Source organism: Dromaius novaehollandiae, chromosome 12 (genome assembly GCF_036370855.1).
Source record: "Dromaius novaehollandiae isolate bDroNov1 chromosome 12, bDroNov1.hap1, whole genome shotgun sequence".
NCBI classification, from domain to species: Eukaryota; Metazoa; Chordata; class Aves; order Casuariiformes; family Dromaiidae; genus Dromaius; species Dromaius novaehollandiae.
Window position 1 is genome coordinate 17,051,233 of NC_088109.1, and position 16,313 is coordinate 17,067,545.

General features: G+C 36.5%; 1 protein-coding gene across 10 annotated transcripts in view; it reads right to left on the reverse strand.

Annotated features, from left to right (window-relative positions):
* FHIT (fragile histidine triad diadenosine triphosphatase) overlaps positions 1–16,313 on the reverse strand; it is a 728,666-nt gene that overhangs the window by 414,199 nt on the left and 298,154 nt on the right. For all 10 annotated transcript variants that reach the window (XM_064519108.1, XM_064519110.1, XM_064519111.1 and 7 more), the window contains one exon: positions 4,510–4,631. In XM_064519108.1, the coding sequence (XP_064375178.1) occupies positions 4,510–4,609 (100 nt within the window). In that variant the 5' untranslated portion in view covers positions 4,610–4,631. The remainder of the gene's footprint in view (positions 1–4,509; positions 4,632–16,313) is intronic.

Consider the following 16,313-nt stretch of genomic DNA (forward strand, 5'->3'; position numbering starts at 1 on the left):
AAGGAGCATCTGGTTCAACTAATGTTACCTCTACCTATTAATAAAAGGAACAAGTCATAGTAACTTTTAGCACAATATATCACCTCAGTGACAAGTAACAACCATTAACTTCATATACTGATGAAGTTGCCAGAAAATACCACATGCTTTGAGTTTCTGTATGTTCTCTATTGTCCATAATCAGAATTCTTTCTGGTGGAAGAACCAGATCTCTGCAGAAAAAAATACAACATATCCCAGCACCACTCAGTATGTAACAGTTAAATAGTGTTATATTTTTAAATGGAATTTTTTTTTTCATAATCAATGAAAGATAAAAATTATTGTAGAGCATTTATTCTAATTTATTACGTGCACACGCATGCACTCTTGTTGAAGGCGCCACATTGTCCACCACAAAATACTATTAAATTTGCTGGATCCTGATAACTCTCAGCTCACTGTTCCCAGTTAGAAGGCCTGTTCTTTTTAATAACCAATTCAATAACTGTTGAAAAATGTTTTGTATGATATAGTACTGCCATAGATCTGATGTTTGTCTCTGTCATTACATATTGCATTCAATCAATTTACAAATGTTGCCGTGTTCGTTTTTTGCTAGTTCTCCTTATGGCATCCTGAACAGAAATCCAAAGATCAATACCTTGTCTGCTGAAAAAAATATGACATAAAAAATGAATAATTTTATTTACAATAGAAATTCTGGTTCCCAAATGGATTCTACTAATGTTCAAATTCTTTTTTCATGTTTAACACAAGATGAAAGCAAGAACCTAGCACAATGCAACGAGAAAGGCAGTAATGAAAAGAATCAGTCCATATTTACTGAAGATGTGAGCAAAACCAAGTAAAGCTATGTTGTATGGCTGGGAAAATATCAGTAAAATGGTAGGCCCTCCTCAAAGTATTTGTAGCCGTATTAAAGAGCAAAGAGCCCACATCAATGAGCAGATGGATTTTATTTAAAAGAAACTCTACAGTTCCGAACTATGGAAGCAACAAGACTCTGAGTGAAATAAGGGAGAAGACGACACTAAAAGCTTAGCTCACGCAGGTTGCATGAGCTGATTCAATTCTTGCCTTGTGCGTTTTGAGTAATATAAGCAATGCATTTGCTGGCTATAGACATAACCCTGCACAATTCCAGCTACTGAATAGCTACCTTCTCTAAGACAACTATCTAGCTGATCAAGACAGCCACAGATGACATTTCACAATGATTCTTCACAGAGCAGCAAGTTAACAGCACTAATAGAAAACAGGAACTCCACTTTTCACAGAAAACAGTATCGGTTCATGTGCAAACTTGCTGGGATTTGTACTCCTGTACAATAACCAGCTCACAACCTCCTCACTTCCAAGATAACTGCTAAGACATATACAGCATACACTCTTCTCACCTAAGCTCTTGTTCCAAAAGCACCCATAAGCATTACTGAAGCAAAATCATACCATTTCTGTACTATTAAAAATCTAGGTCTCATTAACCAAGACCGCACACACTACAGTGTGCCTGGTCACTCTGAAATAAGACAGAGAAGGGGCAGAGAAGCCCCATCTTCCCCTTGGAAATATATGCAAGAACAGAGCACGTATGTACTCATCTCATTTTTTCTTGGGAGTTGGGAGGCTTGATGTCTTCCAACAAGACTGGTCAGGCACCTTTGAGTCTTAATAATTTTCCCATTTGGGTGGCAGCAGTGTAACTGGATGTCCTGCAAACACACACCAATCATGCACATGTAGCTCTTCCTCTCCATTCTTTGGTTGTGCCAAAAGAGATAAATGAATTTGTTACTAGCACCAATCAAACAAACGTACGTATTTTAGCTTGGGCAGTATAGATGCCAGTTTCATGCCCGATACTCTGACTCAAGATCCCAGTTACCTCTTATTCAAGAATCTGCAGTAATCACTACCTCTTCTCTCAAAGGGATCTTATTATAAACTAGTTTATGTGCCCATGAACTAGAGTGTGCTCATTAGACAGAAGTCTAATGCTGGGGAAATTGAGGCAGTTCTCTCTAGGAGAGAGGGAGAGGGCACATCTTTCCTTACCATGAACAGTATCTTCTTGCTACTCCTACTCTTGGTTACTATTAGAACAGTTTGACTTTCAAGTGTCAAGCTGAATTCACAAGCCTGGCAGCTAGAAAAAAACAAAACAAAACTTTTTAATGTGTCAACTGAGTAAACATGCTTTGGCATCACTGGAGTCACAAACAGTTAGCTCCACAAAACCATTTTTATTGAATTTTTTCAGAGTATAACTGTATTTTAAAACTATTACAGCAATTTCACAACTCCTATCCTATGTTCCTTTTCAAGATGGAATTTCAACCTTACAAGTTAATTAAAGCCACCACCTGGAGTGAGCTGGCTTTCAAACTGATTTCCTTTGTCTCTCTAATTCGCATACATTAATATTTTATTTTGTTCTGAAAAAACAAAAAAATGAAAAAGAATGTCACAAGTGTGCCAAAGACAAGGCAGATAAAATTATTGCAATAAAACAAAGAAAAAACACTTGTTACTGCCAGGTCTTAAGATGAATGCTGCCTTTTACAGACATTTTAAAGGCTTACAACTGCAAATTAGCTCTATTTTACATACTGCATTCTATCCTTTGCATCATGATCTCTTTAATTTTTTCTTATTGTAATGACAGAGGAAAAGGGCTGGGTTTTTGTTTTTATTACCTGAACATTTATTCAGCAAAGAAACAAAGACCACATTATATATTACAACACATGAGCTATTAAAACAATGTGACATTACAAAATATGCTGCAAGACTCATTATGGAATAGCAAAGCTAAACCTCAGCAAATAAATGTATCTGCCAAACAGTCAGCAATAACTGTGCAACTAGAGTTTATAATCTTTAATTATTTAAGAAGGAAAGAAGCTTGTAATAATTAAGTTTTATAGGCTTCTTAAACTGTTACTTTTAGAACCTCACAAAACTTTAAAAGAAGTACCTTTCATCTGAAAGACCTCTTCTTTATTTAACAACAGATGCAATTCGTTCACTTACCTTATTAATTGATGAAGTCATTAGTCATTGTTTTAAAACATCCACACACACTATATTAATATTTTATTTACACTCGGACCTGGACAATGCATATAGCACTCTACTGTGCAGGCATTCACACCATCTGTAAACGTTAGTGATCTGATATTGTCTTTAGATAGCTTTGAAAGTATTTTTGGCTAAAAATATGATAAAACTGTAAATCACACTGATTTACATCAGATACTTTAGGCAGGTTGCTGCAGAAACTCAGAGTTGAGAACTGCTCATTTAATTGATCAAAAAATACTGGTGAGATAGTAAGACTTTATAGAAACTTTAAACGTGTATGTGTCTTTGCTATTCATTTATAACCAAATCATCTGACATCTGCAACAAATAGCAACTATTCAAAATTGGGATACAGAGAAGTTAATTTTATTTTGAATAATTGTATTCCATATAAGTGATGGGAAGAGAAGGGGACTCAGTATTTCAGGAGAAGAAAAAAACATGTTTGTAGATATAAAAGCTACTAAATTTGAAATTATCCATTATAACTTTTAAGAAGTAACACGAAACTTCAGAAGTATTTAAGACTGACTGTTTCATTTCTGTAGAGCTCCGTGGTAAACCTTCAGGAAGAAGTAAGTTAGACAAAGGCTGAATGTATGTTGGAAAAAGAAAACCTATACCTGAACATATAGAGTAAAAATAGGTGTTATATTTTTAGTCAGCATCACTGAGTTTATCAAAAGCTTTCCTGTTCTTCTGTAAAGTTCCACCTCCACCCAATGAAAGAAGCGCAAGTTACACAGCAGTAGAGTTTTGAGGGTGAAATAATATGCAACACTACAAAAGAGACTACCTAGGGGGATATTGCATCTTGCACAATTGAGTTCCTACAAAGTTTCTAACTGACAGGATAGTTTTACTTAAAACGTCGGTCTTTTTCCTCAGGAAAAATGTATGCTATACAGATGGTTTATTTAATCCATTCCTATCTAAATTAATCAAAGCAATTTGTCCTCCCCCCGCCCAAAACAGTCTTCGTACAAGATTCTGCTGCCATTTGACAAACTGTGTACTTTTACCTATGAGAAGTTGAAAATTTTCCATAAAGAAGTTAATATGTCTAAAAATAAATAGCATTATTAAAACGGAAACAGGATGTGTTATTTAGCATAATATGAAATTTAAACACGAGCACCTCAGATACACTTTAAAATGCTTTTAGTAGCACCTGGTTGTTTATACATCTTCTGTGGTGAAAAGGTCAATAGAAATTCACCTCTAAGGTCACAGTTGCTAAGCAACTGTTTTTAGAAGTTCTGCAACACCGATCAAGCATATTACATTCCACTGACTGGTTTCAGAATAAATCTGATTAACATCCTACCTGGCCTTCAGAACGTGCAGAGTGTCTCCCACTTTTCCACAGAACGCTGAACGGCTCATACGTGCTCATGACTGAGGCTCTGGCTGAAAGGATACGCCCTGGGACCACTGGCTTCCGGTTCACAAGAGCAAAGGAGAGCTCTGTCTTCACGAAGACCACAGAAGGCTTGATGAGATGCTGCCCAAATCTCAACATGATAAATGCTAATCTTCAGGATCTGAAAGAGAAAATCATTAAGATGATTAAGAGACTGGCGCTGAGTTTCTTTTCAAGACAACAGGAAGACAACAGCTAAATTGGGCAGCAGAAGGACTACTGAGAGAAAGTGCCTCCCTGGCTCACCAAGCTGGTAAGGCTTTCCTAAAGTCCCAAACAATTTCTCCAAAAGCATCACTCCTTTAAAGTGATGGCATGACTTCTTACCAAACGAAAAATTTTGCATGCAAGTTCCTAAAGCCTTTTCTCATGATCTTGGCTTGGCTACAAAATTCAGGACAGAGTGTCATTTCTGCCTCTCACTGTCATTTTTTCTCTATTGCATACATTTTTGAAACCTATGCACTTGGAATAAGCATGAATACCATTTCACATGCATTTGTATATTTCACATTTGCCACAATGCAAATCAATACACAGAAGGATTTATGGAATAAAGAAACTACATTTTCTAAATCAACCTCTCCAAGAAATGCCTCAATAGAAGAAATACAAATTTTAAAAAGCCTATTAGCCACCCATTTTCAGTACAAACTTTCCAGTTTGTGCAAGTGAAATGTAAAGAAGATCAATAGCTGTGTGCAACATTTTCTCTTACACAAAGCTCAAAATGCCCACTTTTATTCACTAGCATTTCCTCTGCTTACAGTGAAGATGAAAATCCTTCTTAGATAACTAAGGCACAATCCTAACGGACTCTATTTTAGGTCTTTAAGCCCTAGAGTATTTAGAGTATTTAATTCAATCAGAAATTTCCAAGATGTTGCAGGGCAAAATACGAAGTAATGATGCATATTATGTGACAATACTTCAGACACATCCAAAGCACTACAATAACATTACCGTGTTTGAACTAAGTGATTAATCAGAAAATTCAGTTTCATAAGTTGCTTCAACTGGGGGAATCCATTATTACTGTCATGTGGAGTCTTTTGCTATAGTCTTTTTCTTGCAAGTATACTGTATTCAATAACACCCAAACCACTGGACACAAGTTTCAGGTCTTTGGTATGTATTCTTTTGATTGGATCTTGATCCAAAAGATTTCTATTAATTAGTCCCCCTCCCCCAAAAGTACATAGAACAATGCTCTCTAAATGCACACACTTTGAAAGTGTCTTTGGGAAGTGAAATATACTTGTTCTTTGGAAGAAAATTCTGACTCTTTCCATCTGATTCCATAAAAGAACTCAACTAAATTAACTGAAGGATAGCAGATGTATCTAGTCAGGCATTACACCAGAAAAACACACCTATAAACACTAACTGTTTAAATGGCTGCATATCCACGTAACGTATATTCTCTAGTGAATCCAAAGCAGGCGCCATGCCCGATTTTGCCAAATCATTATCCCACAGATGAAAGAAAAGGCTTGAGAAAACTATGAAAGAGTGGGAAGTGAGCTATTCCTACTTCAAAGATCTGAAAAAGTTCTAAAATAAATGCATTTATATTTGGCACTGTGGTATTTTTTTTCCATAAAGTTAATAGAAGATTAAGTGTCTGAGAATGTGTGTCCCACACCATACATTAAACCTGAAACTCGACAGGATACAAAATTAGTCTCTTTAGCTACTAGAAGAATCACTTCCCAGAGGAAACACCTGCTTTATCTTCTGCTGATGTCTGAAAAAAATAATTATTATGGACTTCAAAAAATCATTCCCATTTCTCTCAAGCAGCCAATCAGCAACCCTTATGGGAGGGGTTCTCATTCTGATTAATTCATCAGAATGTTTTCATATGATATGATAAAGAGACACGGTTCTCTGTGCAATGAAGGAAATGTTCCTGACGCAAGGCCAAAACATGTGGAATAACCAGTACTGCCATCTGGTGATGAAACTGTAAGATAGTAGCTTCAGTGGGTGGACAAACACACCACCTCACCTGCCTTTGCACCTAGCAAAAGCAGACACAGAAATAAAAATACTACCAATCTTTTTTTCTCTACCTTCCAGATTGCTGATAACTAAAACCACTGTCCAGAAGATATGGAACACACAACACACACAGCCAAGATTTTAAAATATAGATGCTGATTCTAAAATCTTACACTTCTTAAGTAGATTTAAGGAGGCAGAGAACCTAAGATTTAGGCAGTGCACCAGGAGAAGGCCTATGGCTGTTTGCTGCCATAGCCAAAAATAATAAACAATTTCAGCATAAGGCTGATGACCTTGGAAATAAAGTCTAGATCCCATGCTTCAACAACTGAGACTCCAGGGAAGCAGGAAACTCATGACCTGGTGCTTTTCTATTCTCATTATGTACCTGAATCACTAGGGCCCTTAGCTCCTATGGGTCTTGCCAGTCTAATGGTGACTTTGAAACTCATTGTTAAAAATAATCAAACTCCTCTCTGAAACATATGCTGTGAAATCCTTCAAGTTGCAGAACAAAAATACTAAGAAATACATGATATAAGGTTAGCCTTGTGTTAAGGGCTTCATGATTCATATCAACACTGGGCAATGGCATCCGCCAAGATAAGTTTTGCACAAGTCAAAACATTACTGCAGTTGGTGGATTTGGGACAGGTGAAGACCAAAACAATCTAGATAAACAACAGAAAAATGTATGTATTATTTGAGCAAGAAAATCAGTATGAAGATGTTTTCTTCTACCTTTACTATTATAGCACAAAAACCCCCACATTTTCCTCTCCACCACTAATTCTGACGATTTGGGATCTCATTTAGATTTAATAGGGGACTAATAACATACCCTTAGGACCTTCACTGCAAGAGATGTTAAATTCATGGGGAATCCTGAGTGTTCAACATCTCAGGGTAGAAGGAACTAATACCATGAACTGGTGGGTAGAAAGTATCAGAATGACAGAATAGAGCTCAAATTCCAAAGAAATTCTGGTTGACCTGAACTAGAACAGAGCATTGTAGGCAGTATGCACTGATCCAGCAGGTAACCTGTGCTAGGAAGGGAAGCAGCAGAATTCCCTTCCTCCCACCCCTTGCCCCAGAAGGTCATTCACAACTGGAGAACAAGACCACCACTCTACAAATCTCTACATAACCGTAGGCATTCTGTCCAGTCTCCACTGACCCTGTGGGCATTACGTCTGCAATCCATAGTAACACTGTGAAGGAGAAGGGTCTCCTCAGGACCTTCACCATCAGTTGCACCTTGTCAGATCAGTGAAATGCTCTAATTAAAATCAACTCTAAGCTGTGTTAGACAAAAATTACATCCAACAGACATACCAAAAACAATGCCAAACACCGCACTTTGTCCTTCTAGAGAGATACCTAAAGAAATTCTTTGTCTGCTGGGCTGGTATCCTTCTTAAATACACCCAACATATTTGCTGAAATAAACATATGCAGCATTACTAGCTACAGAATTTGGGTCACCACTGCTTTATATCTAATATATGACAGGTATTTTCAATGTTTTAAAAACAATAAAATGCATTTTCAGAAAATACTAGGTGGATTCACTTGTAGAATTGTTTGGATTGACTATACCATGTTTTCACGATTCCCCTGTCACATGCATCTTTTCTTATTTCACTGTTATTTTGTTAAAAAGAACCAAGGAAAGCGCAGTACTAGTACAGCTAGACTAAGAGGAAGCAATGGTCTCACAACTCCCTAAGCAGCAATCTGAAAATCCAGGTTGAAGGTTGACCAAGAACTAAGAGCTGAAATCATTATTAGAACATTTTGAAGTTTCATGGATAAAATCAACACATGTATTAAAAGCTCTTACATTTGTTGACTATATAATAATATACCTGAGTAGTGTATTTCCATGTCTTGATTCTGACTGAACATGGTATATATTTCAAACAAGTGTACACATTGCATTGGTTGCACTATGCAATACTGCAGACTTCCTGTTGTCATCCTCTCCAATCGTGAAAGGACATTATAGGAATTTTTTTTCATAAACAATTATTCATTACCTATTACTTCAGCTGTTTTCTGCCCTAGTGATTTTCTGCATCTTTCTGCAAAGCATGATCTAGTATTCTGTACACAGAACCCCCCAAAAAAATTTTTTTAGGGAAACGAGTAATGGATACAACTGAAAAAAATCTGTGGCTGCGTAGCGTCACATAAGCAGCAAGGCTGGAGTGCCAGACTGCAGTGAGGCAGCAAATTGCTACCAGCCTACTAGGTTTTTCAGTCATCTGAATTCTACCTGCTATTGTTTGAATGACCTGTAAACAAGTAGAAATCTATACAGTACAGGTGTATGTATGCAGGTCATGAGAAGCAAATAGTGTGTGCACAAGGTTTCCCAGCTGACTGTAATCTCCTCACTAAGTCTGTTCCTCAGGGGATTTCAATTCTTCACATAATGAGGAGGTCAGTGCCAGCTAAAAAAAGAATCTAAATATAATTGGTAAAAGATGTTTCTTCTTTAATGATAGCAGTCTTTCTAATCTCAGTAATAAGGAGGGCAATTACATAGTAATGCTAGAAAAGGAAAGAAATCCATTTTTGATAAAAGAAAATTTCAGCCCTGCTTAACACAGTTTCTGTTCTGACTATTCAGATAAAAAGTGTATTTACTCTTCTTCATATTGCCCATATACATTACATTGCCTATTTCATCTGCCTCATTTTCCTAATTAAATTTCTTTCAAGCTGTGTTCCTCCAGTTGTAGGTGGGAATATAGTATTAAAGGCTAACATAGCAAATAGAGTAATTTTACAGCAACAACAAATCTCAAATCTGTATAACTTGCACTAGAAAGAAACTTGCATTGGCATTTTACATTATACCCCAAAAACTGTGTGCTAAAATAAAGAAAAATATTGAGATATGCTGAAATATTTTCAAATATATAATCTGTAAAATTTCAAGAATATGCACATTGCATTTGCCCAACTTACAAAAATGTTAGTCATACATTTAACATAATTCTGAGAAAGAGTCTGAAGAGTGGTCTCCGTTCTTTAGTGTTCTGGCAGGGAGAGGGAGCAGGCTGTTTTTTCATTAAGAGTTGAGCCTATAGAATTGCTGAAGTCAAATACACATGGGAAAGTCGGAACACAAATGAATCTCACCTAAAGTCAGGCCCCTAAGATATCAAGTCAGGTGTATGCTTGTTACAAGTCATCTGTATAGTCAGGGACAGATAGGCTAGAATACCTTTGGAAAACACTTTCTCTGTATTGACCACAAGGAGTGATAGCACTCTCTCCATTGACTCTTCAGGGTGCCTTTCTGCCTCGATAGACCTCCCACCTGAATGCCCAACTGAGGTGATGCTAGCACTCCACAATGCCCTCTCATTTTATTGTACAAACTATTTGTCCTTGACTCCTAGGCACTGAGATCACCACCACATGGGAACCAAGCTTCAGGCTACTGCTAAGTAATCACTTAGGTACCATTTTAGAGAAATTATGTATCAGTTCATAATGACAGAACACAAGATATTGCAAATCAGGCGACTAACTTAAAATGTGTAAATTAAAGAAAGCCATCTATAAGGCCATTATCTCTCTGTGCTAATGTGAATGAATATTCCTCAGACTGTTTCTCAAGTATTTTTCAATTTAAAGTTTGCCACTTTACAGTATTAATGTCACCTGTTCATTCATCTTGACACCCCTTACTCTGCTATTCAATGTCACTGTAAAAACAAATAAAATGTATATGGGAAAAATTAAAATAATGGTTCAGAAAATTTTCTTAGTTAATCTATTTTTTAAAAATCTTACCAAAGAAAGGTTTTTTTAATTCAGCAACACAAGCAGCTTGTGCCACACACCCTAGTTAAAGGAACCAAGTAACTCTCTAGTAAGTTACGTTTATGGATAACTTCGGATTTTTCCATGGCATTCTCTAAGTTGCCCTTTAGCCCATAAAATTATTTCCTTAAATGCACATTTGGCATTTTACCCTCTAAGAAGTTTTGATTATGTGAAAAGTGATACTTTTCAGAGATCCGAATTCTGCATCACATTCAAGAAATGATGTACAATGAAGAACTACCCTGCATGCTATCTCCCCTCTCTCTCCATGCTTTATTTTTCTTTACTCATTGCCATCACTGCCACTTTGTGAGGATGAAACCAACTCCATTCAGAATATTACTTATTTAACTCGAGGACATAACAATGAATGTCCTTGTTTCTAGCAGTCGGGATTTGCCATTTTGATCAAAGAATCCTTAAAAACACTAACAAAAAGAAAGCATTTTATTCTAAAAAGATCACTCTGTTTTCCTACTAGCGCTTTGTCCCTAGAGTGGTTTTATCTCACAGCATCTTCCACTCCCACCCTTCTACAAGATTTAACTATGTATTTTGAGTCCTTCCAATTTCAGAATAAGGCCTTTAATTTGAAAAACCCTCTTCCTCTCAGTAAGCTAAAATACAGCAACCCATTGCTATTTCTGTTCTGAAAAGACAAGATTATTATAAAACTAGGAAAGGTGCTCAAGTATTTTTGACAGTCATAGCTTAGGTTCTTTCCAAACATCGAAATTATTACCATTTAAATATACTGCCATTTTCTTAACATGGTCAATCAAGCTAAAATACTTACACTTAAAATAGTGTGGTCTGTTGCATAGTGATTAAGCATCTTAACCTATACAATGCTCAGGGCTTTCCCTTTGCAACCCCATAGCCTGTCTTCTATTTGCAGCTCTGTACTCCTTCACCCAAGCTGTGGTCATGATGAAAACTATGAAGTTCCTGTATGTGGGGGAAAAAAAGAAAAAAGAAAAAAAAAAAAAAAAAAAAAAACCCTGAGGAGGAACCACCTGCTGCACTAGAAAGGACACTCATCTGGGAGACTCCCATGTTTTTCTTCCAGGCTGGCTCCTGGGAAGAGATTTCCCTTTTCCTTTTTCCTCTCAATTTGTTTTATTCTTCCCCCCAAAAGTAGCTTTCATTATTAGAGCTGACTATGTCATCAGCTATGGATCCCACTAATAAAGCTGTATGCATATAAGCCTGTCTCAACATCCCTTGTGCAACAGGTCTAGCCCTCAACGTAACATTTTAAACTGAAGACGCACTGAAAAAAAAAAAGAAAGAAAAAGAAAAAAGGTGTTAGTCTATTTAAAAGCTATAGGCAAAATACAATACTAGCATACACCAGTTCTGTTTAGATCTAAACTTATAGCTCCCAGGACAAAATGAAATTCAGATCCATTTTAAACACCAGTAAAGGCTAGTTAAGTTTTAGGGGGAAACCTTACATGCCAATAATGCATGTCTTCCTGCTGCCTCCCTTTGATCTTTATCAGTTTTGGTTCTGCTTGTGTGGTGTTTTTCTTTCTTTCTTTCTTTCTTTTTTTAAGCTCTATCCTTTTTTTAAGATTATTCCTCTTCTGCTATTAAATAGTCAGTTTATGCACCTGAAATAAGCCCTAAGTCTGGTCAGTCATTGCCATGACTTTTACAATAGTCATCATTAAAAACTTACAGACAGGGCTTTGTTGACCAAGAAGGATAAAGACATCTAGCAGGAAATGCATCATTTTGTCGCAACACCGTAAAGTAGTCACACAGACAAGGTTACCAGAAAATTAAGAATCAAGCTAGACCTCAAGAGCAGCATAGCATCTGTGATACAGGCAGAAGGCACAAATATTCTTAAATGATGGAGAAGTAGTTGTCAAATTCATTTCTATAGTAGTTGTCAAATTCATTTCCATAGCGGGCATTTTGGAATACAAATAAGGCCAACTTGTTTGTTTCTAATAATACAGGTAATGAGTGCAAGGCTTTATACAATGAATGAAAGGTTTGTAGAAACAAAAGAACTGTATTATCCATTAAAACTAAAGAAAAATAAGGGCTTGAAAGAGTCTTGAACAAACTAGACCTGCTCTACGTACTTCAACTGTCCACTTGCAAGTCATCATCTCTAGAAGATGGTCCATATAGAATTTACCCATACTAATGAAACAATTTAGGCAGCACAAGCTCATCATCTGCCTATGCGCTCAGATGACAGCTGTTATTTTCCCCATGTTATGACCGGTTTCTAAGTATCACAGTAAAATTTTTGCCATATTTCGACACACTGTCGATTCATGCCCTTGATCATTTACTTTGCCTTTCTCAAACAAACATTTATTGTGACTAACAAGAAATAAGATTCCTGCCTTGCATTATACTGAAGTTGTTTTATGTCTATTTTATACCAGAAAATAAGCATGAACTGAATACACAACAATGCTCCAGACAGTATCTTTTAAATGGAACCCCATTTCAAGTCTCCAGTGCATAGACCTATTGATTTAGAGCTTCATAATCTTCTCTGCTAAACATTTCCATGTCCAATTTTTTCCTCATATTAGCAGAGATGATCTCAGATTGTTTCCTCCTTCATCATCACCCAAGAGGAGGAAATGGAACCCAAAGAAAAGACTGACAACTAATAACTTCTCAAAATCCAAATACCAGATCCATGATTTTAAGGTAGATTTCTTATAAAATGGGATATAATCAATATGTTCACCTGCTTCTTGACTTCTATTGAAAGAGCAAAATATGTACGAACATGCATATGCAATAAAATAAATGGTGTTCCCAAATCTTTCCTCAGTATTAATCTCCTAGCAAAAAAACTTTGTATTTCAGATGCTCTGTTTAATAATATGCATCCACAACAGCTATCCTGATGCATGGAGAAATCAGTTAGGCTTTTGGTTTTGTCTCTGCAAGACAAATTCTGATCAACGAGACCTTTACTGTTGTAATAACTATTGTGAGTACTGGAACAACCAATGGCTTTTATTAAGAACGAACACTGAATTATGTATTACCAACACAAATACCTAGGGAAAGTATATTTTTATTAGGGAAAAAATAATAGTACTAATCATGCCTTTTTCTAAAGCAGAAAAGTGAAAGGCAGAAAAGGAAAAACTTAAGAAAATGCTACATAGTAGTATGCAGTAGCTGCCAAAAATTATACTGTGAAAATCCATTTTTCTAGTGTGGCTACGCAGGGCTACATTACACACTAAAGGAACAATAAAAGATTGTGACATTTCTCAAAATATATGGATGTAAGAAACTGTCTAGCTTGGTAAAGGTAGAGATGGAGGAGGAAGGTTGCTATAGGGAATAGCACGCTGCACATTGAAACATTGAGTTTAAGCTCATTTGTTTGGAGGGTACAAACTAAGAGCTGACATGACAGAGCAACTACGAATGTTCTTTCATTATGCCCCTCCAGTAGATAAAGGTGGTTTTGAAAACGTGGAGAGAAGTAAAAGGTGTAATGTTCTGGCATTCTTATTTATTACTTGTAGAACACTGCATAAAGTCACTTTTTACATTTTAGAAATATATGCGAAGACTTAAGCTTTACCCTGAAGTGGCTTACTATCTCCTTTGAGTGAATGCAATCTATAGTATTAGACAGAAGAGATGAGGCAAATAGAATTGCAGAAGACAAGCTGCAGAGAGCCAGGTGAAAAGATTCAAGGAGTAAAAGTCCATCAGGAGAAGAGAAATGGCTCTTCCAGAATTTCTATGATGTTATAAAAAAGCACAATCAGAGAGGGAGAATCATAAAGGGCGTGCTATAGCAAAAAATGGTCCACACAACTCAGGGCTGGCACCAAATACAGCAGGATTACAAAAATCCAGACAAAAGTAAGTGTCCAATGAGCAAGAAACGTTGTATGATAAGCTTCCAGAAACAGTATGGGATTTTAAGCTTAAAACATCCTGTTATCTGACATCATGCAGCTCCACAGCTGGGCAAAGCCCCCAGTATAAGGTACAGTATGTCAAAATGATCAGTTACAGTTACTTTTGCCTGCATTGACAGCACTAAAAAATGGGAGAGGCTTTCTCAACATCATCATTTCCTAACCAAAGATGCAATATTATAGCTTTAACTGTACGATATTTTTGAAGATTCAACAAAACCAGCAAGAAACAGGATGATGCATTGTTGTGACTTATAACAGCTTAGCATTATGTTGCTGAGAAGCCCATTACATCGCGTTACATCACTCCTTGATTCAGTACACACTTCACAGACTGATCTGTTGTATTCAGTTCTTTAAAACAGAACTGAACTAGTACTCCCTATGTCGTACTGACCACCAGAGAAACTGAAAGATGCAAAGTTTTCATCGTCTTCAGGTGAAACTACTTTAGTTGGAGGACTGCAAGTTAAAGTAAATCCAGCCATACCAGGGGGGAGAGGAGGTGCAGCAGAAAGAATGAAATGGCTTTAACTTCAGAAAACTCACAAAGAATAAAACCACACATATATAATGATGCCTGATCATACTTTTTGCCTGTGTTAAGAAAAGTAAGAAGTGAACAGCGAGAACAAGTCTGCAATGAGATTCATCATACTTATGTTTAATTCTGAATGCAATGTATTGATATCACACTGTGGTTTTGCCTCTGTAATAGTATGAATTTGCTGTATTTGGAACAATTCTTGCAATACCCAAGCATTCTATGTGGCTGAATTAATAAAACTATGTAACAAACATTCAGAGAAAAATGCAGAGACTAAATTATACCTAACAATTCCTAAAACATAGAGATTAAGAGAGCTGTTTAATGAAAATTTACTGTCAGATCTGCACTTATATACAGCTAATAATACTAGATTGTGAGTTCTTTACATCAATATACAGTGCATTTATGTATAATGCTAGATGTTGGGATCTTTAAGACATCCTGTTAGCTTTCATTTTACCTCCTTATAAAGGTACACATACTCCAAAATAAAACAATGTATACAATGTTCTGTGGGCACCAAAATCAATAAAGCTTTGTTTCAAAGGATTTATGTCCCCATCTTTCCTACTCCTTCTGTTGCCCCCACAAGAATAAGAGTCCTCCCCCAAGGCCCTAAGAGCATCCTGTTAGTTACATGACAGCAGCGCTGTGATTAATTCAGGGTTCTGGAAGTAATGAGTGGCCAGCCCAGAGATGCATGCTGGCAGGTTAGCTGGCTGCTGCCAAACAACTTGTATTACAGTTGGGAGGAAAAAGGTGCTCCCATCTTGATAGCAGGATCAAGGCTACTGCATAAAAATAGACTGTAGTAACTGTACAGTCTAATTATATAACCATAACAGTAAATGTAAATATCTAATATACTATTAAAAGATGAAGTGCTGTTCTAATGCTGCAAAGATAAAAAAAAAAAAGGTTATATAATAGCCATAGCCAAAACGCAGGTACACGTGATTATTTCTTACTATTTCTGCTTCATTTAAACCAATAGGACTGCAAACTGCATGCCAACAATGACGGAGAGAGCATAGAGAAAATAGCTGTAAATGCACAAAATGGCTTGCACATCTTTAAAAAAATATATAGACAATACTCTGCTGAACTATTACAAAGAAAGGTGATAATGAATAAAGAAACTGGTATGAAATAAATGGGCTTTTCTAGGTTTTTTAGTTTTCCTTCTCTGCACACATTTTTTCTATGACTTTACACAAGTCCTATTCTCTCTCTGTACTGCACCATATGTTCTGAAAAGGACAAATAACATTCCCACTTTCTGGCCACTTCTCTGTCAAATCATAAGATACCTGTGGCAGGGATCATTTCCTTTTGCATTTATGAACAGAACACTATCAGGTATTCTGTCGATTAAGAAAAAAGTCTCGACTGATATCTGGCTACAAGTCAACTGAAGGAATGAGCACATAAGAATAAAAAACGCTAATGCAAGCTGCCATATTCCCATTAC